General features: G+C 44.4%; 1 protein-coding gene across 1 annotated transcript in view; it reads left to right on the forward strand.

Annotated features, from left to right (window-relative positions):
* Nucleotides 1–22,888, forward strand: part of CLIC3 (chloride intracellular channel 3) — a 50,195-nt gene extending 27,307 nt beyond the window's left edge. Inside the window, exons 3-6 of the mRNA XM_029613481.1 lie at nucleotides 5,182–5,307; nucleotides 9,358–9,464; nucleotides 18,794–18,969; nucleotides 20,219–22,888. Coding sequence (XP_029469341.1) covers nucleotides 5,182–5,307; nucleotides 9,358–9,464; nucleotides 18,794–18,969; nucleotides 20,219–20,380 — 571 coding nt within the window. The 3' untranslated portion in view covers nucleotides 20,381–22,888. The remainder of the gene's footprint in view (nucleotides 1–5,181; nucleotides 5,308–9,357; nucleotides 9,465–18,793; nucleotides 18,970–20,218) is intronic.
* Nucleotides 22,889–23,604: the final 716 nt, after the last annotated feature.

Genomic DNA, 23,604 nt, shown 5'->3' on the forward strand with positions numbered 1-23,604 from the left:
TTGGATAGGAGGTGGGAAATAATCTAGGAAGATAATATAGGAAGAAGGGGATGAAGAACTGAGGAGAACATAAGAGACAGAGGGAAGAAAGAGGAACAGTGAAATCAGGCAAAATGAGGAAGATTAGGAAGAAGCGACAAGGAAGAAGAGAAGAAAAACTATTAAAATAGCCACTCTGAGATATCAAGGTATATGTGGACCATAATGGGCTTGGAGGGAAAGGCAATAGACTGTTTTAGTTCTGTATTTTTTGGTTATTAATAATATTTATGGAGATGTTATATGCTGCTCCATATGTCTTCTGGAATTTCCAGTGTTTAAGTTTTGAAAAGTTATAAATAAAGAGTTAAAAAAAAAAGCCACTCTGAAGAAAAACAATCAAGAAGGGAGAGAGAAATAAAACAAATGAAAATAGGCCATCAGAGAGAGAGAGAGAGAAATAAAAAAGAGACAGACACGACCAGAGAAATAGGAAACAGACATTGAGCCACAAAATCAAGCCACAAGCGCCAAAGGTTGGAAACTTTAATTGTACGATAAAGAAAATGACTATCATGGGATACAGTTCAAAGTCTCTGACCTGGACATAGAATTTACATTTTAGGAATAACAGGATTTTGTTAATTGATTTGACCTTTTCTGGGGCATAATCAATTTTCTTTTAATTGGGAAATACCAGACACTCAAAGATATTGTTGGAAAAAAAAAAAAAAAGAGAAGCCCATTTGAATCCATTGGTAGTGGGTGGGGGTGAATGGCAGCCCAGGAATCATTTGCACAGGGCAGCCAAACAAGTAGCACTGGCCCTGCAAGAATAACTGGGCTGCCTGGGTAGGCGGACATGTCCTTATATACTTATATACTTATCAGTGGCGTAGCCACGGGTGGGCCTGGGTGGGCAGGTGCCCACCCAACTTAGACCCAGGCCCACCCAACTGGCACCGGAACTGCAAGGCTGTCGCGGGATCCCATCCCCGCGACAGCGAACAAGAGAACCCACGCCTCGCGCGCCATCACGGCACACGTGGGGAAGCGCAGCTGCGGCCGTATGGCCAACCGGTCTTCCTGTTCGGGGGGGAGTGGAAGCGCCGCGCGCAGCTTCCGCTTCCTCCCCCCAATGCAGGAAGATCAGCTGCCTCTCCTGCTGCCACCCGTTCTCCTGCTATCTTCAGACCAAACGGCCCGCCGAACTTCCTGTTTAGGGGAGCGGAAGCGCCGCGCACAGCTTCCGCTTTCTCCCCCAGAGCAGGAAGATCAGCTGCCTCTCCTGCTACCACCGGACTCCTGCTATCTTCGGGCGTCGAGCCGTACTGCCCGCCGATCTTCCTGCTTGGGGGGGGGGGGGGAGGAAGCAGACGTTGTGCGCTGCGCTTCCGCTCCCCCCCCCCCCGACAGGAAGTTCGGCGGGCAGTACGGCCCGACGCCCGAAGATAGCAGGAGTCCGGTGGTAGCAGGAGAGGCAGCTGATCTTCCTGCTCTGGGGGAGAAAGCGGAAGCTGTGCACGTGCTTGAATGTGTATGTGTGGATGAGAATGGGAGTGTGTGTGGGTGAAAACTGGAGCCTGGGTGTGTATGTGGGTGAGAATGGAAGCTTGAATATGTGGGTGAATGGGAGCTCGAATGTGTGTATGTGTGGTTGAGAATGGGAGCCTGGGTTTGTGGGTGGGTGAGAATGGGAGCTTGAATGTGTGTATATATGGGTGAGAATGAGAGCCTGGGTTTGTGTGGGTGGGTGAGAATGGAAGCTTGAATATGTGGATAAGAATGGGTGCTTGAATGTGTGTATGTGTGGGTGAGAATAGTACCTTAAATGTGTATATGTATGGATGAGAATGGGAGCTTGAATATGTGTGGGTGAGACTGGGAGCATGGGTTTGTGGATGAGAATGGGAGTCTGGGTTTATGTGTGTGGGTGAGAATGGGTGCCTGGATGTGCGTCTGTGTGTGCATAAGAATATAAGCCTGGGGAGGGGTGAGAAAGTGAGAACTTGAATGTGAGCTTGGGGGGGGGGGGAGAGCATATGAGAGTGACAGCTTGAGTGTGTGAGAGGGAGTCTGTGAGAGAAAGCGGGTGTGTGTGTGTGTGTGTGTGTGGAAGGGAAGAAGACAGTAATAGAAGAAAGACACTGAAAAGGAATTAGGAAATGAGCTGTAAGGGAAAAAGAGACCAGGACCAACTGATTAGAAAAATACAAAGATCAGACAACAAAGGTAAAAATATATATCTATATTTTGAGATGTTAGCAATTTAAATATAAGCAACACAACCGCTCTCTCAAAATTTATGGACAGGTAGGAGCCGTGTATAAAATCGTAATAATAAGAAGGCTAAAGTACCACAAATCACCGTGAATTATGTTTGTATCATTAAGTAAACCTCATATTTAGGCGTAGATGTGAATGCTATGCTGCATAATTTGGCATTATTTATCAGTAAAAAAACAACTAGTAGACCTGCATGCCTACAGCCCACCCATGTTAACCTTGTGCCCACCCAAAAAATCAATTCTGGCTACGCCACTGATACTTATATACCTTATATACTTATATAGTACCAGCTATATTCCTTCATTTATTCTTTTTCATTCTGCGTCATCTCTTCATTTTATTCCTCGATTTTCTTTCTTTTCTGCTTTCGTCTACTTTTTTATACTTTTAAAATCTTTTTTTTTTTTTTTAAATAAATAAATAAAAATTTAGCACCTTTTGTCCCCTGGTTTTAAAAATCTTCACACGTCAGCTGCCCGTCCTGTATTCCTGCTTCACGTTTGTCAGGATGGCGCCCACATGGATTTCTGAGGAGGATCAGCAATGCCCCTGATGTAATTAGATTTATAATGGTGAAAGTATGTCAAAGGAGTTTCAGAAACACCAAACACTAACATTTCCTGAGGACAGAAACAAAAGTAAGAAGGAGAAAGGAGATCTTAATGTAATATAGCAAACATAGCTGATGGCAGCAGAAAAAGACCAATTGGCCTATCTAGTCTGTCCAGATATTCCTGCCCACACTGCCAAGGCTATGTCCCAGCTGCCAATCATAGAAGAACGGCTGCTTGTAGGATATCATTCTTTATTCAAAGTAATGTTATTGAAACAGAAAAGTATTTATTTTTATATACTGCCTTATCAAACGTTCTCTGGATGATGAACAGCAAGGGCTTCTGCAGTAACAATAGCGCATAAAGGGGCGGATTTTAAAAGGGATACACGCGTAACCCTTTTAAACCCGCTCCTGCGCGCGCCGAGCCTATTTTGCATAGGCCCGGCGATGCGTGCAAGCCCCAGGACTCGCGTATGTCCTGAGGCTTGAGAAAAAGGGGCGGCAAGTGGGCGGGGAGGTCCGGGGCAGGGCGGGGGTGGGACCAAGGCCTCCGGCACAGCGGCTGTGCTGGGGGGTCGCGCACCGGCACTCGGCCGGCGCACGCAACCTACGCCTGCCCAGAGGCAGGCGCAACTTATAAAATAAAGGTAGGGGGTGATTTAGGTAGGGCTGGGGGGCAGGTTAGATAAGGGAAGGGAGGGGAAGGTGTGGGGGTGGAGGGAACGATGAAAGCCATCAGGGCTCCCCTAGGGCTTGGCGTGTGCAAGGTGCACAAGTGTGCACCCCCTTGCGCACGCATGTTATAAAATCAGGTGTAGATTTGTGCGCGCTGAGTTGCGCGCACAAATCTACGCCCACGCGCAGCTACTAAAATCTGGCCCAAAGTGAGTAAATAAAGGTACAGTGAGGTTAACTCAGGTAAATATATAGAGTACAAAAGGTTAAGACAAATTCATATAAATGAGTACAAAACACAGATACTACAATAGTAGTATTAAAATCCATTCACCTATGTTTTTGACACAAAAATGCAATTTAAATGTTTAATCACTCTCTGCGCACCCTCAACCTCCTCTGTCTTCAATGTAACCACCCCAATTTGTGACTTTCTCTTATAATGTGGGGATGAAATTTCTAATTCTTTTTCCTTTCACAACGTTTTATTCTGTTTGTTGCCTTGTAAACCGATGTGATGTGCAAACGAACGTCGGTATAAAAAAATCTGTAAATAAATAAAAGCAGGAACATGTAACAAGTACAAAAGGTTAAGGTGAATTAGTGGTGTGGAGCAGTGGGAGATGATGTAGTTACCAGGTTGGGTGGAATTCACGGTGGCGGGTGGGTTGGTTGTCATGAGGTTATTTCAGTGTGTGTTATGGTGTTAGATTAGGGTTTGCCCAGGGACAGTTCTGCATCAGAGTCTTCAGACTGGTTAGAGTGGTGGTATGGGGTTGCTAGTTTTGAGATAATTTCCAGCAAGGCAGACTGAAATAACCATGCCTTGCAATGTTTCTTGACTCCTAGGCAATCCCTTGTTTCCAGTGGGACAGCATTCCATAGCTGAGTCCTCCCAGGCATGAAGAGCCCTGGTTTGTTTCAGTCAGTTTGGCCTGGGCTGTGGGTGGAGGGCACAGACAGATCTCTGTTGAAGAGCAGTGTATTTTGTCTGAGGTCAGAGTATCTTTAAGGTATGCTGGACCCTTGTCATTTAGTGCCTAGAAGACCAGGGAGAAGAGCTTACATTTAATCCTGTTGGGAACAGCCAACCAATGCAGGTTGTGTAAACCACGGGGGGTGATGTGGTCAGATAGTTTCAAACCAGCACTATATATGCTCGGGGCTGCACTTAGGCATAAGCAACAGAGGCAACTACCTAGGGTGCCCAATTTTAAAGGCACCAAATATCTGATTCATAGAGGATCCTTCTTCCTTACTTTAGTGCCATGCACCAGTGCCACTTCAAAAAGGCACCACCATGGCACTCTGGCCCAATATCCCCTTTCTGACTTTCCAGTCTCTGGGGGTGAACCCCTGCTCTTTGAGCTTTAAATAGGAACGCTGCCCTTATCTTCTGGTTCTGCCTATGGGTACCAAAATCTTAAATCCAGTCCCGTGCTTGTTGCCATAGTCTGAAGATGACAGATTTGTATTTGTGGTAGGCCTGCATTTAGTGAGTTGCAGTAGTTGAGCCTTTTGGTGGCCAGTGCAGGTGTCAGTGTTGCTAGATCTCTCTTATGAGGTAATGTCTGTTAGTTTGGCTGTTACAAAGCTGGAGGAAGAAAGTTTTGACCACTGTGCCAGTATTGTTGATTTAACTGGTTTCTTTGAACCCTGAATTTATCTTTCTTTTACTTCAGAGCACCAGAGGTACTGAAAAACCTAGCACCAGGGTCCCAGCCACCATTTTTGCTCTATAATGGCGAGGTGAAAACAGACACCAACAAAATTGAGGAATTCTTGGAGGAGATGCTTGCACCACCCAAGTAAGTGTTCTCAGATTACAAGGGTCCCAAAGTCTTGTATCACCAGCGTGAGAGGATAGTGCCACTAGAGAAGTAGAAGTAGAATCCCTTATGCCTAGAAACTCCAGACTTATGTTACATCAAGGCTATGTGTTACCTGCAGTGGTCAGGACTGGAGCTAGGGCTCAGGCTGAAAGCTAAGGAGTAGGCCCAGCTCCCATCCCTACTCTGCCCATGATCCACTTCTCCCTACACCAATCCCTCCCTTTCCACACCACCTTCCCAGGTCCCCTTTCCCTCACTCCCTCATCCTGGATTCACTCCCACTACTCCTGCAATCCTAGATTCTCACCATTTTCCACCTTCCTCTCCCCCATCACAAGTCCTCACCAACAAATCTGAGTCCTCTACTCCCTCCTCCAGCAGTCCACATCATAGTTTGGGGGGCAAAGGGAGGGATATAGTCCCTAGGCCCGGATTCACATTTTTTTTGCATCCTGGGGCTTATTAAAAAAGTCTCCCTGCATGGCAATCCTCCAATTTTTTTTTCCTTCACCTGCCACCTCACGCTCACCAAGAGTTTCCATTTTTAATTCCCTCCCCCTCACTTCATCAAGCTGGTCTTGGGCCCAGCAAAAGTCTTTGGGTGAATAATGGGTGGGGGAGAGGAATCCGTCAAACATAAAATCAACATGTCGCTTGTAAGCCAGTGTGTGGTAATTACCTGGCTCTCTCCTCTGGCATCGACTTTCTGTTATTGAGGAAGTCCATGCAGTTAGGGTTGGTGTGTTCTGAGGCAGCTACTGGGCTTGTGAATAAGCACCGGCTAATAAGTCTCCTTTAGTCCCTCCCATACTCGTTTCCTTTCCTCCTCCAAATCTTCTATCTCTTCTCTGTTTGTTGTAGCCCCAGGTCAGCCAGGATCCTAACACTAGGGCTGTTAGAGGCCCTAACAGTCGGTAACAGTACATAAATCATCAGCTGTGCGCAGCAAGTGCAGTTCTTGTTCTGGGTCTGATCGAAAGGCTTGATGTGCAGCAGCAGCAAGCAACTCTTTTCAAAGCGTTTTAGGCATTGCCAGATTGCCCATGATTCTTCTGGCCTTGGTGGAAGAGTCCCCACTACTTGCCAACTCATCTCATTAGTTGCTGCTGTTGCTTGCAGTCATGCTGTCCATAACTTGAGCCATGTGCTTTGTGGAGATGAGCTAAGAAGTTCAATGGTGAAGAAAGTAGAGTGATTAATAACCATTAATACATACACCCTCACCCCAATACTCCTCCCTCCAGGGGAGGTTCTACCACTAGGTAGGATGGCAGATGGCAAAATATGCCCTCCCCCCCCCCCCAAAAAAAATGCTTCTGCGGTGGCTGCCTCACCTTGCCATGAGACAGATAGTTAATAATGTGTCTGCAGGATTCCCACACCCCTTGGACCAGAAGAAGAGCCCCATGGCAGTGCTGGATGATGTGCCTGCAGGGCTCCCACACCCCACAGGCCAGAAGAGCCCCGCAATGCGCCAACAGATGATGCACCTACAGAGTTCCCCATACCTTGTGGGAGAAAGAAGGGTGCCATGGCAGCACTGCCAATGATATAGTGCACTCAGGTTTCCATACCCCACTGGCAGAAAGAATAAGAAGAGCTAGTGGGGGTGAAAGGAAGGGTTACATGAGAAAGGAGGCAAGACAAGGCAAAGGGAAGGCAAGAGGGTGTGAGGTGAGGGGAAGGGAAGGAGGAAGTGAGTGCAAAGGGGAGAAAGGGATGTGTGAGTGAAAGGAAAGGGCATGATTGAGAAAGGAGGCAAGGGAAGGGGCGAGTGAGAGGAGAGGATGTGAGCAAGAGGAGAGGGAAGGGGGGTGACTGGGAGGGGAGGAAAAGGGAGTGAATGAGAGGAGAATGAAAGGAAGGGGTGAGTAAGAAAGGAGAGAAGATAAGCAAGGGTATGAGGGGAGGTAAGGGAAGGGAGGTGGAAGGGGAGGGAAAAGGGTGGGCAGTAGCAAGGGAGCCAGAATATGTGGGGGGTATGAATGGGGGACATTACAGTTTTGGGGGGTGGCGCAGTAGTGGCAGGACTGCAACGACTGCAGTTCTTGTTCTTCCTGCCTATGCGGTCTGGAATAGGCAGTTGTGTCATGTGGGCCTGCCCAGGTGGGGAGAAGGAGGCACAATCATCATGGCCAGACAGAGTAGGAGCAGCATCTGAAAAAGGAGGCTTTCCGTCGGCTGTGTGGGCTGCCACTTGTGCTTTCCAAAAGAAAAGAATGAGCGAGGGTCTGCTGTTTTGAAACATTTTATTAGTTTTTGAGAACATTTACAAATTTTGTATGTTTAATGATTGAATGATGTTATATTTGTCAACGTTTTGAAATATTTATTCTTTTTAATAGTATGGTTGTACTATTATGACTGATGAATTTTTTAATTTAATTTTATTGTTTTATGAGGAATGGTAATGATTTTTGGCCACTTTGGTACTGCATACAGAGTCTGGCTTCTTGCAGTTTCCAGTTCAGTTTTTGTCTGCACGTTTCTATTTAGACTTTATGATCACTTAATTCTGTATTTGGTCTGTAGTCTGCATGTGTGACTGAGATGAGGTGTCTGTGTAGTGTCTGTAGGTGCTTGTAGTTTCTGTGCAGTGATCTGTAGTAGCTTAGTTTATTCTGTTTTCCTAATAGCAGGCATGTTGGTGTTTTAGGACCTGGTATAACATATTCAGTGTTTCCTGTTCATAGGTAGGTTTGTTACTGTTTCCGTGTTGGCAGTTAGTGCTGTTTTGGTATGGGATGTTTACTTAATTGTAATTCAGTTTACTCAAGGCTTTCTGAGAGCTAGGTCCACACTCAACACACTTTACAATAGACCTAATATCATATGAGTTCCAAATATCTTTTTGCAGGGTTTTCTGGTTGGCATCACAGCAGTGCATGTAAAAATATAGATGATGTGATATTTTTACTTCAGAAGATTATACTTTTGAATGTCCTTTCCCATGTAAAATCTGTTATTATAAATGCACTATTTTTAACTGGGTGTGGTAAGGGCTGGATGGGGGGGGCAGGGTGCAAGACTATAAGGTTCGCAACACACAAACCCCCCTATCATCCACCAGTCTTCCACTTCTCCAGGGGAAAATGCTGAGGAAAGGTGGGAGGCAGGTCTTGGGGTTCCTGGGTGTGTGGCAGGGTTGCCAGCTTCCTAGAAACAGAGCAATCATAAATTTTTCAAAACGCAACTCAAAACCTGGCTTTTCAAACAAGCCTTCAAGAAGGAGAACGAAGCAGGCAATTAAATAAATTAAATAAATGAATTAAAGATAAGCGGCATAAAGCACCCAATGACTATATTCCAGCTCTTAATGGAATTAGTTCAACCTATTTTTAACTATAGTCAACCTTCAGGATGAATCTCTACTTAACACTCATCCACAAGTAATGTCTTTTGATATAAACTCTTGTTTGTTACCAAATTCTAATGGCACCACCCATGTAAATTATGAGATATATTTTCCTTTGATATAGGTGCCCTATTGTAAACCGTTATGATGGTGAATAACTTAATGACGGTATATAAAAACTTTTAAATAAATAAATAAAATAAATCACTGGCACTCCATCTGCCACTTTGGGAACTCCGACTCCTGCTTTCCCGCTTCCGCAGCATTTCAAATCACTGAAAGTGCCAGACTACAAGTGGAACCCCCTGCTTGGCCCTCACGATGATTTGAGCTTCCCTCGCCTCAGGCAGATTGCCTTGAGCCACCCCTGCCTCCCTCAGTGGTGCTGGCAGGTCTTCCCTCAATGGAGCTCTTCTGTGATGCAAGGTGGCTGTTGCTGAGAGCAGTCCGAAAGCCATTGTATGAACGTATCTAGTTTAACTTTGATACAGATGAATATCCCAACCAAGTCAGCCTACTAAGTTTATCCAGCTAACTTTGCTGGCCACCCAGAAGCTCAATATTGATCCCTTTGTGGCCAAGTAATGAATGCTGCATATGCAGAGAAGAGCACAGGGACTCCATAAGCCTGAGAAACCACAGCACTGAAGCTCCGCCCGCTTGTCTTTCAGTTTCCCATACCTGGCTCCCAGGTACAAGGAATCGTACACAGCCGGTAATGACATCTTCCACAAATTCTCAGCCTACATCAAGAATCCTGTCAGTAACCAGGATGATGGTAAGTACAGACTTGGGCAGTGCTGTGGGGAACAGGGGAGACGTGCCTCATTTCATATTTTGTCCTTTTCTGGTTTTAAAGCAGCAGTCTGCTGAAAATGTTCTTGATGAACACAGAATCAATCAGTCTGTGTGTATAATACTGGGGAGCAAAACTATATGAAGAGCATGTGATTCCTTGAGGTTATAAACTGGAGATATGCATTACTTTCCAAACAAAATGAAAGACATGACCTTTTTTTTTTTTTTTTTCATTGGCAATGAAATTAAGGAGCACTGCAAAGAAAAAAAAAGTTTCGTTTTTATTTATTTCATTGTCAGAAGATAACTTTCAAACAGCCCACACAGCGGTAAAGACTGCATGCACAGTGTACATGCAGACTTTATAGAATATTTTGAAAACAAACTTACATGCACAGATTTGCTTTGGAAATACTTGGGCAATCGGCTGAGTACATGCAAAAACTCATGTAAAATTACACCTCCACTTTGGAGGGTGTAACTTACATATGTAAACCTTTGCACAAACATTTTGATTTTAAAAGGATATGGGTTAAGGGCTGAGCCCTCCCAAAATGCTTCTTCTCCGTGTGTGTAAAAGTCCATGTATTTTTATGTGCACTGAACTCAGGTCAGTTTTAGAACAGCCATTTATATGCATAAAACTGGATTTTGAAAATGAATCCCTTGACGTCTATAGGGGAAGCATTAGCAGTGCATTTTTTTTTCAGACAGCCTGGAGCAGCCAGTGGGGCATGAGGCAAGGAGCTGCACCAGTCGCTTTCAAGCAGTTCTGCAACAAAGCTATCCCAGCTGCCCTGATTGTGTTTTTTGTTATCACCTGCAATTGAAACAGAAAGCTAGGTTGTAATAGAATCCATTTTGGATCACTGGTGGGACTGATTTCAGAAAGTCAAGCTCCTTGCTTCTCGGAATTGAGAGTTGCAGAAAAACTTTATTAAAAAAGGAGTTGAAAGTGTACTATCAAACTATCACTGCTGTGCTGCTGTTGCTTAGTAATGTGTAGTACTACAAAAACTATAAGCTGTTATTTTTAGAGCGATACAGTATATCAGCAGGGCTGAGAGCAGACACAGTCTGGTCAGACTATTGTAATGCATGCCTTTGGGAAAGATACACTGTCTGATACAGTAGCTTTTCCCAAGCTTCTCCTGGAGGCACCATCTCTCTCTCCGAACGAACAGCCGGGGGAAGGCCTGCGCAGTCGGCACCGAAGACTCGCCGGGGTAAGGCAATCAAAAAAATTCACTCACCCCGAGCTGCTCCTGCGCCGACCGTGAGGCAGACCACGCAGTTCGCCCGTCCGAGTCAGGGAGCTCGGCCCGCCCCCGATTCCGCCCTCCGGGGTCCAGCCAACCCCGACAGGCACCACTGAGCATCCAATCAGGGCCAGCCCTTGCCGGGATTTAAATCGGGGCCCAGCTAGGCGCCACGCGACAAAGGTGCGCGACAAAGGGGCCTGCCCCTTTGTGCACCCCTTCGTGCAGTACCGGAAGGCTTGCCTTAACTTCTTACTGCTGCAGACTACAATCTCTCTCATCTCTTTCTCCAGATCAGCCCCCAACAACCATCCAGCCTTCCTACCACATCCTTTCATGCCAGCAATCAACCAGTTCTCCCCAACATCCTCCCATTCCAGCTCTTAGATACTAATTGCAATACTCATCCACAACAACTACACCAATCTGGCATCAGCCTTCTGCCACAACAGCTTTAACCAAACCTATTCCCACTTTCACTCTCAACAGCTACAACAAGCCAGCTCCAACAATCACCCACAACAACATCCATTAAACCCATTCCGGCGTATACCATTCCAACCTTCATCCAACTCATTCCAGAATTCATCCACATCCAACCTCTAACATCCAACCAAGGAACCTCTATCCAGCTTTCATCCGAACCACCCTACTAGTCAACCCCAACTTACCGGCTCGACAACCCAGAATGCATCCAGTTTTACCAATCCCTATTCTTCAACACAGTCTATCCTCATCAGGAAAATTAACCAAGCATGCCCGATACCGCACCTTAAAAACCCTCACCCCCATCCTGATTGCACCGATCACCCATCTCCTAGGCCTCACTCTATTTTCCCTAACTCTATTTAATGCTCAATCCCTTACCATGAAATCATTGATCCTCAATGACTACCTCCTAGATGCTAAGCTGGACATCTGCGCTATAACAGAAACATGGCTTAAACCCATGGATACAGCAATAATTAACCAACTACCAACACTGACCTTCGACTTCTTTTCTCTCCCCCGACAGAAAAAGGGGGGGGGGGCATTCTACTAGCAACCGAAAAAGACCTCAGATTCTCGCAACACCCAGTTAAATCAGATCCCTAAACTAGAAATCGGCCTTTTTACATCAGACCAACTACAAATTCTACTCGTCTACGCCCCTCCGGGCCTCCTGGAAACAGACGTTTCCCCCATTGTTGAAATAACTACAACTCACATTAATCTGGACGCTCCAGCGATAATCCTAGGAGATTTCAACTTGCATGTAGACAACCCCACATTCTCAGCCAGCTGTGAGGCTTTTCTCACTGCCCTCTCAGCCATGGGATTCAAACAGATAGTCAACAAACCTACCCACAAAACCGATCACACGTTGGACCTTATCTTTGTAAACTCAGGCATCAAGCATTCATCACACCTCACTTGCAAGAAGGTTCCCTGGTAAGATCACGCACTAATTTCCACCAGCTTCACGCTGAAAGAAACCAACATCGCTCACTCACCTCAACCCTCTTTTCTCTACAGAAGATCCTGCTTCTCTGAAAACCTCAGTAAACAACTGGCCTCACAACTTCCTCTCATAGATCTCACCAATCCTAACTCTGCCCTCCTTTCCTGGAGTAACATTGCAGAGGCTGTAGCAAATAAACTATGCCCTCTAGCAACAAAAAAATTCAACACCAACTCTTCCAAAAGACAACCATGGTTCACAAACGAACTTCGAAAGCTAAAATAGAGTTTAAGACAGAAAGAGAGCAAATGGCAAAAAGCCCCTTGCTCCAGCACACTCTCCACCTATAAACTTGCCCTGCACCACTACAAGACCTCTACCTTAAGATCAAAAAGGGACTTCTACGCGCATAAGATTCATGACCTTGTCTTCGACGCTAAAGCCCTCTTTGCCTATGTATCTAATCTAACACAAATCAATTCACCTGACATCCCTAGCAACCAAGCACAATCTAAAGCCGAAGAGTTGGCTCTGTTCTTCTGAAACAAAATCATGAGCCTCCTATCACAGCTGCCCACTAACACCCCCCTCCCACTCGAGCTCATATTAGCTCCCCAACAAAAACATATCTCTTGAACCATTCGAACCCATTACCGCTACAGAGATTCAAGCAGTTTTAAAGAAAATGAAACCTTCCTCTCATCCCTTCTACCATATCCCCACTAAACTACTCCTGATAATTCCTGACACCATTTCCAAAACAATGACTGACATCATAAACTGTTCACTATCTCAGGGACTCTACCTAGACGACCTCAAATTGGCCTCCCTCAAACCACTCCTAAAGAAACCAAATTTGGATCCCAAAGATCCAAATAACTTCCGCCCGATCACCAACCTTCCCTTCATAACAAAGATCATGGAAAAATTGGTTAATATGCAACTATCGGACTACATCGAAGATAAAAAAACTCCTATTCCCTTCCCAATACGGGTTCCGTAAAGCATTAAGCACAGAATCCCTCCTCATATCCCTGACAGACTACCTCATCATGGGCCTGGATAAAGGACAATCTTTCTTATTGATTCTACTAGACCTCTCAGCAGCTTTCGATACCGTTAACCACTCCATCCTCCTAAACCAGCTGTCGACCATCGGAATAACAGGTACCACACTCGCATGGTTCAAAACGTTCCTCAGCAACAGAGGCTACAAGGTTAGAATACACAACAAAGAATCACCCCATCACGACTCATCCGTAGGAGTTCCACAGGGTTCCTCCTTATCCCCCATGCTTTTCAATATTTACCTTCTTCCGCTATGCCAGCTGCTAACCGAACTGAATCTAAAACACTTCCTCTACACTGACGACATCCTGATCTTGATCCCCCTTAAAGAATCCTTCACAAAAACACTCGAACATTGGGAAAACTGCCTCCAAAAAATCAACTCCCTCCTAAGGCCGAACTTCTGCTCATCTCACCAGAAAATAGTAACACCACCTCAACTCCACCAGCCAACCCACATACCACCCAAGTGAGAGACAGGAGTTATAATCAACAACCGGCTGAATTTGAAATCATTTATCAACCGAACAACCAAGGACTGCTTCCAAAAACTCCAGGTGCTGAAAAGGATAAAACCTCTCTTCTACTCTCAAGGTTTCAGAACGATACTACAAGCAATTATTTTCTCAAAAATAGATTACTGTAATTCTATCTTACTAGGCCTCCCTTCTTCTTACACCAAACCGCTTCAGATGGTCCAAAACGTGGCAGCAAGAATTCTGACAAACACTAGGAGAAGAGACCACATATCACCTCTCCTAAAAAACCTACACTGGCTCCCAATTCACTTCAGAATCATCTACAAGTCCATCACCATTATATATAAAGCCATCCATGACCATGCTCCACTAGTCCTACAATTCCTGCTCAGACAACATACTTCCTCAAGACCCACTAGAGAAGCATATAGAGGAGCACTCCAGGTACCTCATACCAAAACCACTCAGCATCTAACTTTGAGAAACTGGGCCTTCTCAACAGCTGGACCTTCAATATGGAATTCCATTCCGCCTGACCTCTGACAGGAGCCTTGCCTTCCAACCTTCAGAAAAAGACTTAAGACTTGGCTGTTTAAACAAGCATTTCCGGACTCCAACTAAATCTCACCCCATCAACATCTATAGTACAGCCATTGCAGTTCATTGTAAATAATCCTTCTGTCATATGTTAAATTTCTACTGTCTTTCTCTCGCCTCCCAGTTTTGATCATCCTTGTAACTGCATTCTTTCCTCACACAGGTTCCAGTTTTAAGTTCTTTGTTTTCACCCCCCTGTTTATCTGTAAACCAGCATGATGTGATTGTATCATGAATGCCGGTATATAAAACCCCTAAATAAATAAATAAATAAATAAATAAATAAATAAATAAATACCTAACCAGTCAGGTTTTCAGGATAACTACAATTAATACAGTAAGCAAGAAAGAGATATAAATAATCTTTAACTATTTGATTTCATACATAGAACATAGAAATGACGGCAGAAAAAGGCCAATCAGCCCATCCAGTCTGCTCAGCAAGCTCCCACAATTATCTGTTTCACCAACCACCAGGTTCAGGGCCCTTGTCGGTAACTGTTTGATTCAAATTTCCTGCCATCCCCTGCCATTGATGCAGAGAGTAATGTTGGAGTTGCATCAAAGAAGAGTATAAGGCTTAATGGTTAAGGATAGTAACCGCCGCATCAAGCAGGTTACCCCGATGCTTGTTTACCCAGACTGCACAGATCAATGCCTTGTTGGTTGTTGTCTGAATGTAAATCCTTTTTTCCACATTTCCCCCTGCCGTTGAAGCAGAGAACAACGCTGTATATGCATTCAAAGTGATGTATCAGGCTTAATTGGTTTAGGGTAGTAACCGCCATAACAAACAAGCTACCCCCACGCTTATTTGTTTACCCAGACTGTGAAGTTCACTCCTTGTTGGTTGTTGTCTGAATGCAAATCCTCTTTTCAATATTTCCCCTTGCCATTGAAGCAGAGAGAAATGTTGGAGTTACATTAACCGTGTGAAGGCTTATTGAGTAAGGGTAGTAATCACCAGGTAGTAGCCTCCATTCCAGCAAGCCACCCCCATGGCTCTTCTCTTCATGCCCATCCTCTACCCTTTATGGATCCACAGTGTTTATCCCATGCCCCTTTGAAATCCTTCACAATTTTAGTCTTCACCTCTTCCTCCGGAAGGGCATTCCAGGCATCCACCACCCTCTCCATGAAGAAATACTTCTTGACATTGGTTCTGAGTCTTCCTCCCTGGAGTTTCAAATTGTGACCCTTAGTTCTACTGAGTTTTTTCCAACGGAAAAGGTTTGTTGTTGACCATGGATCATTAAAACCTTTCAAGTATCTGAAAGTCTGTATCATATCACCCCTGCTCCTCCTCTCATCCAGGGTATACATATTTAGGTTCTTCAATCTCTCCTCATAAGTCATTTTGTGAAGACCATCCACCTTTTTGGTCGCCCTTCTCTGGACCGCCTCCATCCTGTCTCTTTGGAGATACTGTCTCCAGAACTGAACATAGTACTCCAGGTGAGGCCTCACCAAGGCCCTATACAAGGGGATCATCACTTCCTTTCTCTTACTAGATATTCCTCTCTCTATGCAGCCTAGCATGCTTCTGGTTTTAGCTATCGCCTTTTCACATTGTTTTGCCAACTTTAGATCATTAGACTCTATCACCCCCAAGGTCTCTCTCCTGCTCCGTGCTCATCAGCCCTTCACTCCCCATCAAATACAGTTCTTTCGGATTTCCACAACCCATATGCATGACTCTGCACTTCTTGGCATTGAATCTCAGCTGCCGTATCTTCAACCACTCTTCCAGCTTCCTTAAATCCTGTCTCATTCTCTCCACTTCTTCCGACGTGTCTACTCTGTTGCAAATCTTAATATCATCTGCAAAAAGATAAACCTTACCTTCTATCCCATCTGCAATGTCGCTCATAAAGATATTGAACAGGACCGGTCCAAACACCAATCCTTGCGGTACTCCACTTAACACCGCTCTCTCTTCAGAGTAAGTTCCATTTACCATCACACATTATCTTCTGTCCGTCAACCAGTTTGCAATCCAGGCCACTACCTTGGCACTCACGCCTAAGCTTCTCATTTCGTGAACTATGTTAAATAAAGTAATAAGTATAACCTGCAAAGAATCACATATGTAGAGGCACTTTAGTTCTATGGAGGATCAGCATTTTGCTGAACCCACTGTTGGAAGGCCCTCAGATACTTGGCCATCTTTCAAACAGAGCTATACAATACCATTTGCAAAAGTGTTGATTTCAGGGGAGGTTGATACAAGTCTGGGGATCCTGGCCTCCATTCAAAGCAACCACAGGAATGGGGAAATGCATCTCTTAAACTGATCCCCAGATCCTTTCCCCAGTGAGGATGCCGGCCAGCAACCTCCACCCCCTTATCAGCAGATAAGATGGTCCACATCACTGTCCTGGGGCAAAAGCTATGCAGCATTAAAAGAGGGGACACAATGAATCAGGGAAAAGATTTCCATGCATGACTGATCCCTATTAGTGGGTGAGAACCTGGGATTTAAGTGACTGCTCCACTTCTTGATCCCCAATTAAAAATGCCCTCCAGGACAACGTTTAGAAGGTGCATGATCTCCACCCCTGTACACTTGGGACTGTGCATGGTTGCAAGCACAGCTAACCATGATGAAGAGAGGTAGCATCCATTTCACTAGCAACATCTGGACAAGTCAGAACACTATCACTCCATGACAGCACACTGGAGGTAGGTAGATGAGGAAGGGGCAGGCAATAGCTCTAGTGGGGGCACACCAGGATGGTACAGGTGCATTGCATTACACACCCAGGTGATAGTTTCAAGCTATACTTTGGCCCATGTCTTAGAGGCAATTAGGAGGATTAAAGAAGGCTGGCTAGACCACAGTGTGGTACTATAAGTGGTCGGTAGCTGGCCAGAGAACAGACTCAGGCTCTGGCCAGCTACCAACCACTTTTTTCTCATAGGCTTTTTTTCTGATAGGCTTTTTATTAATCACAGAAAAAAATGTAACAAAAGCAACTCTGCTTACCTTAGCAGTTCTAAAAAAAAAAGACAGTAGTATTAGCCTTTCCTTCCCTAGCAACAGAATTAGTCCATTCTGCCGAGTCAGTGCCTGATAAGTTGCAACTTTATCCCATAATGATGAAAGAGGAAGCCATGGCAGGGTTATTCCAGGCAGCATCCTCAGGGCTCAAGCCACCTGTGTCTGGGAACAGCATTGCTGGGGGAAACAAAATGCTAGCACCGATATGAGAGAGTGCAGCAGGAAGAAAGGGGCATCGTCCTCTCCTGTTCCTTTCGACAGGCATGTACTGTGTATCACCAGGTGCAAAACCAAGGTCTGTGCCCTGACTAGGCAATGGAAAAACACCCCACTTGTAGAAACCTGACTGTTCCCTCTGAAAACGTATTACGCATGGCACCAAAGAAATATAAAAAGCCAGCATGCAATGTGACAATTCAAAGCTGGCAGTGGCCTAAATCTACTGTTTGCAAAGCTTTAGTACACCCTACTTGTAAACAAGTCAGTTGATCAGATGTTAGCACCCCTGGCAGCATTCCTTGTGATCTGTCTGGGAGCAGCATTTGGAAAGGAAATCCTCTTTAGCAAAGTAAAACATTATCTGTTAAACAATATTGCCTTACTTCTAGGCTTGATTTATTGGAGAAGGGCAGTTGTAAAAGTGAAATTTAATACATATATTTTCAAAGGGCCTACAGACCCTATGATACATTGGTGCAGCAAATTTCAGGACTGGTCACAGACTTTTAGCCACAAAAACTGGCTCAAGGCAAAGGGGAGATTTACACCTGCTTTTTTCTGAGGAGAACGCTGTGCGTAGATTTGGAATTGCAAGATTATGCTTTATTGTTGCCTAACTAATGTAACCCCACTCCCGAGCCTGCCTACATTTGCCTAGGTGAAAGTATACACACTGTTAATTCAGTTAGACAGTTTACCCAGCCCTTACAGAGATGGACACACAGATCCTAACATTACTGGAGCATGAAGGGCGTTTCCTGGCCTGAAGAGCTTACAATCTGAGAGAGAAGAAGGGTAAAGCCACAAGAGAAATGAGAATAGGGACAGTTTCCAGGTAGGCTTGTGGTTCTCACCTCTGTCCTCCAAAACTACCTAACCCCTAAACAGATCAGGCTTTCAAAATATCTGCAATGTTTCTGCATAAAGGATATCTTTGCGTAGATTAATTTTTATATTTTAGTTACCATTAAAACTAAACCTTTGGGTGGTGGGAGGTGTCCTCTGGGACCAGGTTGAGGAATCACTGGAGGAAGGTTAGAAAGTCGCAGAGTAAATGATGGTTTTAAGAAGACTAGAATACTACCCCGGTGTGTGTTTTCAGGAAAGACTTGAAGGTGAAGTGAGAGTGGGGACCACTTTAATTATTGACACATTTACTGGACTTTTGGGCTGGGTAGCCAAGGCTCTATCCTGAATCCTGGGGCCCAACTTAACAAGTTGGTGAATGTCTGCTTTTGTCTGCAGCTCTCCAGAAGAACCTCCTGAGGTCCCTGTTGAAATTGGACAAGTATCTGTGCACCCCTCTGGAATACGAACTGAAGAGTGAGCCACAGCTCCAGGAGAGCCGGAGAAAATTCCTGGATGGAGACACGATAACGCTGGCTGATTGCAGCCTGCTGCCCAAGCTCCACATCATCAGGGTAAGCTCCAATCTGCTTGATTTTGCTGTGCTCATCATGCTTAAGCCATGCTTACACTATCTTGGTCTGATAAATGCATTCCATGGGAATTTATAAATGGAGTATCCTGAAAAGATAATGCTGATACAACTAGAAAACGGCTGACCTTTCTCTTCCAGTTGGGAGTGTGATAGCACCATTCTTGACCCTTTTATTAATTGATTCTGCCACGGCTTTTCTCTCTAATCTCCTCTTTTTGTTCACTATAGGTTTAATGTAGGAACACAGGGACTAAGACACATCACAACACTAGGGTGGTGATATCATACTATGATCACTTATAATCATCATTCAGAGATCTTGGGAGTGGGGAGGAATGCTATTTCCCACTATTCCATTATATCTTATCCTCCAACAGGAGTCTACAGAAAAGGTTAGGCTACTGTAAGTACTTTGCAAGCCAACCTCCTGCCCCTTAGCACCAAACCTAGAGAGCCATCTGGAGAACCCTGGCTCAACTACCTAGAGGTCAATGAAGAACAATGCCTACAACCTTTTGTAGTCTCTCCACCTCCAGCCCAACATGTGGACTTGTAAGCACTGAATGGGTTTTTCACACTATACACACCACCATTTAATAGGATGTATGAAAATTCATGAGAAAAGCAAATGCCACTTTAATTTCTCACTGAACTGGAGTAAAGTGATTTGAATTTGGTTAGGCAGAGACTCATTTATCTCCTGCCTCTAAGATGAAGAAATGGCAAGTGGCAACACTGGTGGCCCTAAGGAGTGATTTGTGAACCAAAATTGGACCTTGTCCTTGGTAGGGCTAGTGCTAAGCCATTCCATGAGCCCTGCTGGAATATTTATATCTACTTGTGGCTCTTCCCTAGCATAGATGACTGGGTCTAGTTGGCTGCTGTTGTCTGATTCCTATTCTAGACATGCCTTCGACATTCCCTTGTCCACCCACTAGCTGTGACAGCACAGTTCACTGTTACAGAGGTAACTGATGTCACAAAGAATAGAATATGACTTCACTGACAGGCCAAGGTTAACGTGAACTAACAATGAATTTGTGGTATAAACACCCATAACAGCGTAAAGTGATCTGTTTTCTAACTTTGCCAATCTCACTCTTATTTGCGATTGCAGCCCTTTTTAAGTAGTAGCCCTACATTGATACTGCCTAAAGTTTCTACCAAAAGAAAAATTCTAAAACTTATCCCCTCCACTTCTTTCTCCCATCCCTCCTCCCCCCAAACAGACTGTGTGCAAGTATTACCGGCAGTTTGACATCCCCAAGGATCTGAAGGGCGTCTCCAGATACTTGAGTAACACAGCGGAACTAAAGGAGTTTAAATACACCTGTCCCTCCACTGAAGAGATCCTGCTCTTCTACCGCACCATGGTTAGGCCTCAGAAATAAGCACACAGCCCTCATCTCCTGCTGGATTGGGTCACGTCACCTCTGCCTCTCCTATTAGCATCATCCACTTCCCCTTACCACTATCACCACCACCATGTTATAAAGGGACTATAAAGAAGATGGCCAAAACAGAGAAGATACTAAGGAAGGTCCTTCAGAACCCATTTACGACTTGCAGTGCCTCCATCCGCTGGTCCCAGTCAAGGTCAGATACGATGCCTTGTTAGTGAGGCTGCAGCAGATCCATTCTCCATTGGCACTGGTCGAAAGAAAGAACGGACATTCCTTCAAGACCCCAACAATCATGTTCCAGTGTCTAATATAAACTTTATCTCAGAAATGTACATATAGAGGCAGGGGCGGATTCCTGATGATGACCGGCCTGGGGATCCACCGCCCAGGCCGGCCCAGGAGATACCACGTAGTCTGCTGAGCACGGCTCTTGTCACGACCGCTCTCGGCAGACCATGTGACTGGAGCCACCGGCCCACCGGGGGATGCCCGATTCCCCCAATAGGGCAATCCGCCGCTGAATAGAGGCACTTGTGGGATGTCCAGCAGTGCATTTACGGTTCCCTGCTGACATGAAAACTCCCAAAGGGATAAGAAAAAGGTATAATGATATTTTTATTACCCAAATTTAGGTATCCAATATAAAGCACAGTGTAATAAAGTATCTTTCCCAGGCACTCAAAGGGGCAGTGAAGCAGGCCATAAGCCAGTACAACTTTCATTCAACAACTACCACTGTAGAGTGCCACTTCTTCATATATAAATCTAATATATATATAATATTTTTATTGGGAGATAAATCTGTATAAAAATATATTATAAGGTGTTAAATGGTTAGGCAAGTAGAATCCCAAGTGCCCGGTTTGCTTTGTAAATGTCTTTTCTCCCATGGTCATGTATTTTAATCTGGGAGGAGACAGACAGTAATGCTGCTACAACTCATTTCAGATTTTTGTGTTGGCTTTTGCTGTCCTTAAAGTACAATCTACCTTAAGTTATGTGTTGTAAATAAAGTCATTCTGTGGAAAATCAAAGCTGGTGTTGTACTAAGAGCTGAGGGTATGTGCAGCTGTGTCAGATCAGTAGAAATCCACTGGAGTTAAATCTTGGTACCCAGATGGTTTTCCTGCCATCATATCCGGTGAGGGATTCAATTTCTGTGGTTGCTGTCAGACACCATCAATGAGCATGGGATATGAAATTTGAGTAGGCAGCGGCTGGACATGTTAGGGAGTTTTAGAGATACCCAACTGAATAAAGTGCTTCTTTGCCCACTGTGAATGCATGAAAGAAAAACTACAGGTAAGGAGGTAAAGAACAGGTTTTGAATATCATTTGTACCTGAATACAAGCATGCAAGGAAAATGCAGCCTGAGTAAACTGTACAGATTCCCATGGAAATCCCAATTCTACCATGGGAAAGGCTTTGCCCAGAATTGATTAAATGTTTTAAGATGCAGAACTGGAAAAAGGTCACGTGGAGGGGGAATAGTACAAATGAGGGTTCAGACACCAATAGAAGGTAATTGAGAATGGCAAGAAGGAATGATGTTGTATGCTTTGAAAATCTCAACATCATCACACATCTGCATAACGATGTAATCGTAGGACGGCCAGGATAGCAGCTGCATTGGAAAACAACATCAGGTAGCACTACAAGATGCAGTCATCTGTTTAGCATACAAAACACACCGCACATATTGCACTCACACCCCTTCCTTACCTCATATACACACATCCACTTAGAAATAAATTCTTGGATCCTCCAGTACATACACAAAACAGCTCATGCAGCTGCATGCTAGATAAAAAGAGTTTTTACAGAATAAAAAAAAAATTAGATACTTTTTGGCACAACAATAACAGAACCTCCAGTGATAAAGTGTCAGCAGCGGACACATCAGAAAACAAGTACATACTATATATAGGTTTCCAGGAGATCATAATTAATAAAACTTTCACCCAATATAGTGTCAGTACAGAACACACTAGGGGTCAACAGTGCCCAGTGGAAAGGATCTTGAGAACTGGACACGGACTGGACACAGATACCAAGGACATAAAGGCAATGCTAATCATCCTGCATTGCCAACACATGAACAGGAGATGCTATTAGAAAGTGTATTGTAATTGAATTTGTCACTACATAACTAAATTGTATATTATAACAGCTCAAAATATGAGAAGCTGGAACATCCAGGGTCTGACACCCTCATTCTTTGAAAATAAAAGCAGAGACTATGATAAACCATGACATGGTCATATTGCAGGAAAAGTGGTTAGGCAAAGATTCAGCTACACATTGCTCCACAGGCTTCATAGTGCTGTTAATTCCTGCTACAAGAAAGAAAAAAAAGGGCAGAAATGTAGAGGAGGAAGGTGTTTTATCATCTGGTACAGAGAGGCATTAACAGACTTTATAATGCCTATTTCAGACAACAACCAACAAGGAATGAATTACATAGTCTGGGTAAACAAATAAGCATGGGTGTAGCTTGCTTGTTACGGCGGTTACTACCCCGAATCAATTAAGCCTGATACTTCACTTGGAATACATATCCAGTACAGCTCACTTCTTCAACGGTAGGGGGGAATGAAGTAAAGAGGATTTATATTCAGACAACCAACAAGGACTGAATTGCACAGGCAGGGTAAACAAGCGTGGGAGTAGCTTGCTTATTATGGCGGTTAGTACCCCAAACCAATTAGCTAGATACTTCACTTAGATGCAGCTCCAGCACTGCTGTCTGCATCGATGGTGGGGGTGGAAGGGAATTGGAACCAAAAAGTTACTTATAAGGGCCAAGAGTAACAGATAAGTATGAAAATAATTAGGTGTGAAAGCTTGCTGGGTAGACTGGATGGGCCGTTTGGTCTTCTTCTGCCGTCACTTCTATGTTTCTATTAAAAAAAGTGCAACATTTGTGGGTTAAAATATCAAAAGATCTCCTCTAAATGGTACAAGATACACACTTCTCCCCTTTTGACCCTGAATGTTTTACAATGATCCAATCTGAAACTGTCACTGTCCAAACAAAAAAAGTAAACTATGTCTGAGGACAGGAACTTGTTAGAAATAGACTTTATTTCCAACCAGGGCAGCAGGCAGACATCTGATAACAAGATTCCTTATTTCAGTATATTAAAAACAAAAGGAACATCTATTGCAATGCAATTAATAGGAAGAGACTGCTTAATGTATGCAACATAGT

This window comes from Rhinatrema bivittatum, chromosome 8 (genome assembly GCF_901001135.1).
Source record: "Rhinatrema bivittatum chromosome 8, aRhiBiv1.1, whole genome shotgun sequence".
Classification (NCBI taxonomy): domain Eukaryota; kingdom Metazoa; phylum Chordata; class Amphibia; order Gymnophiona; family Rhinatrematidae; genus Rhinatrema; species Rhinatrema bivittatum.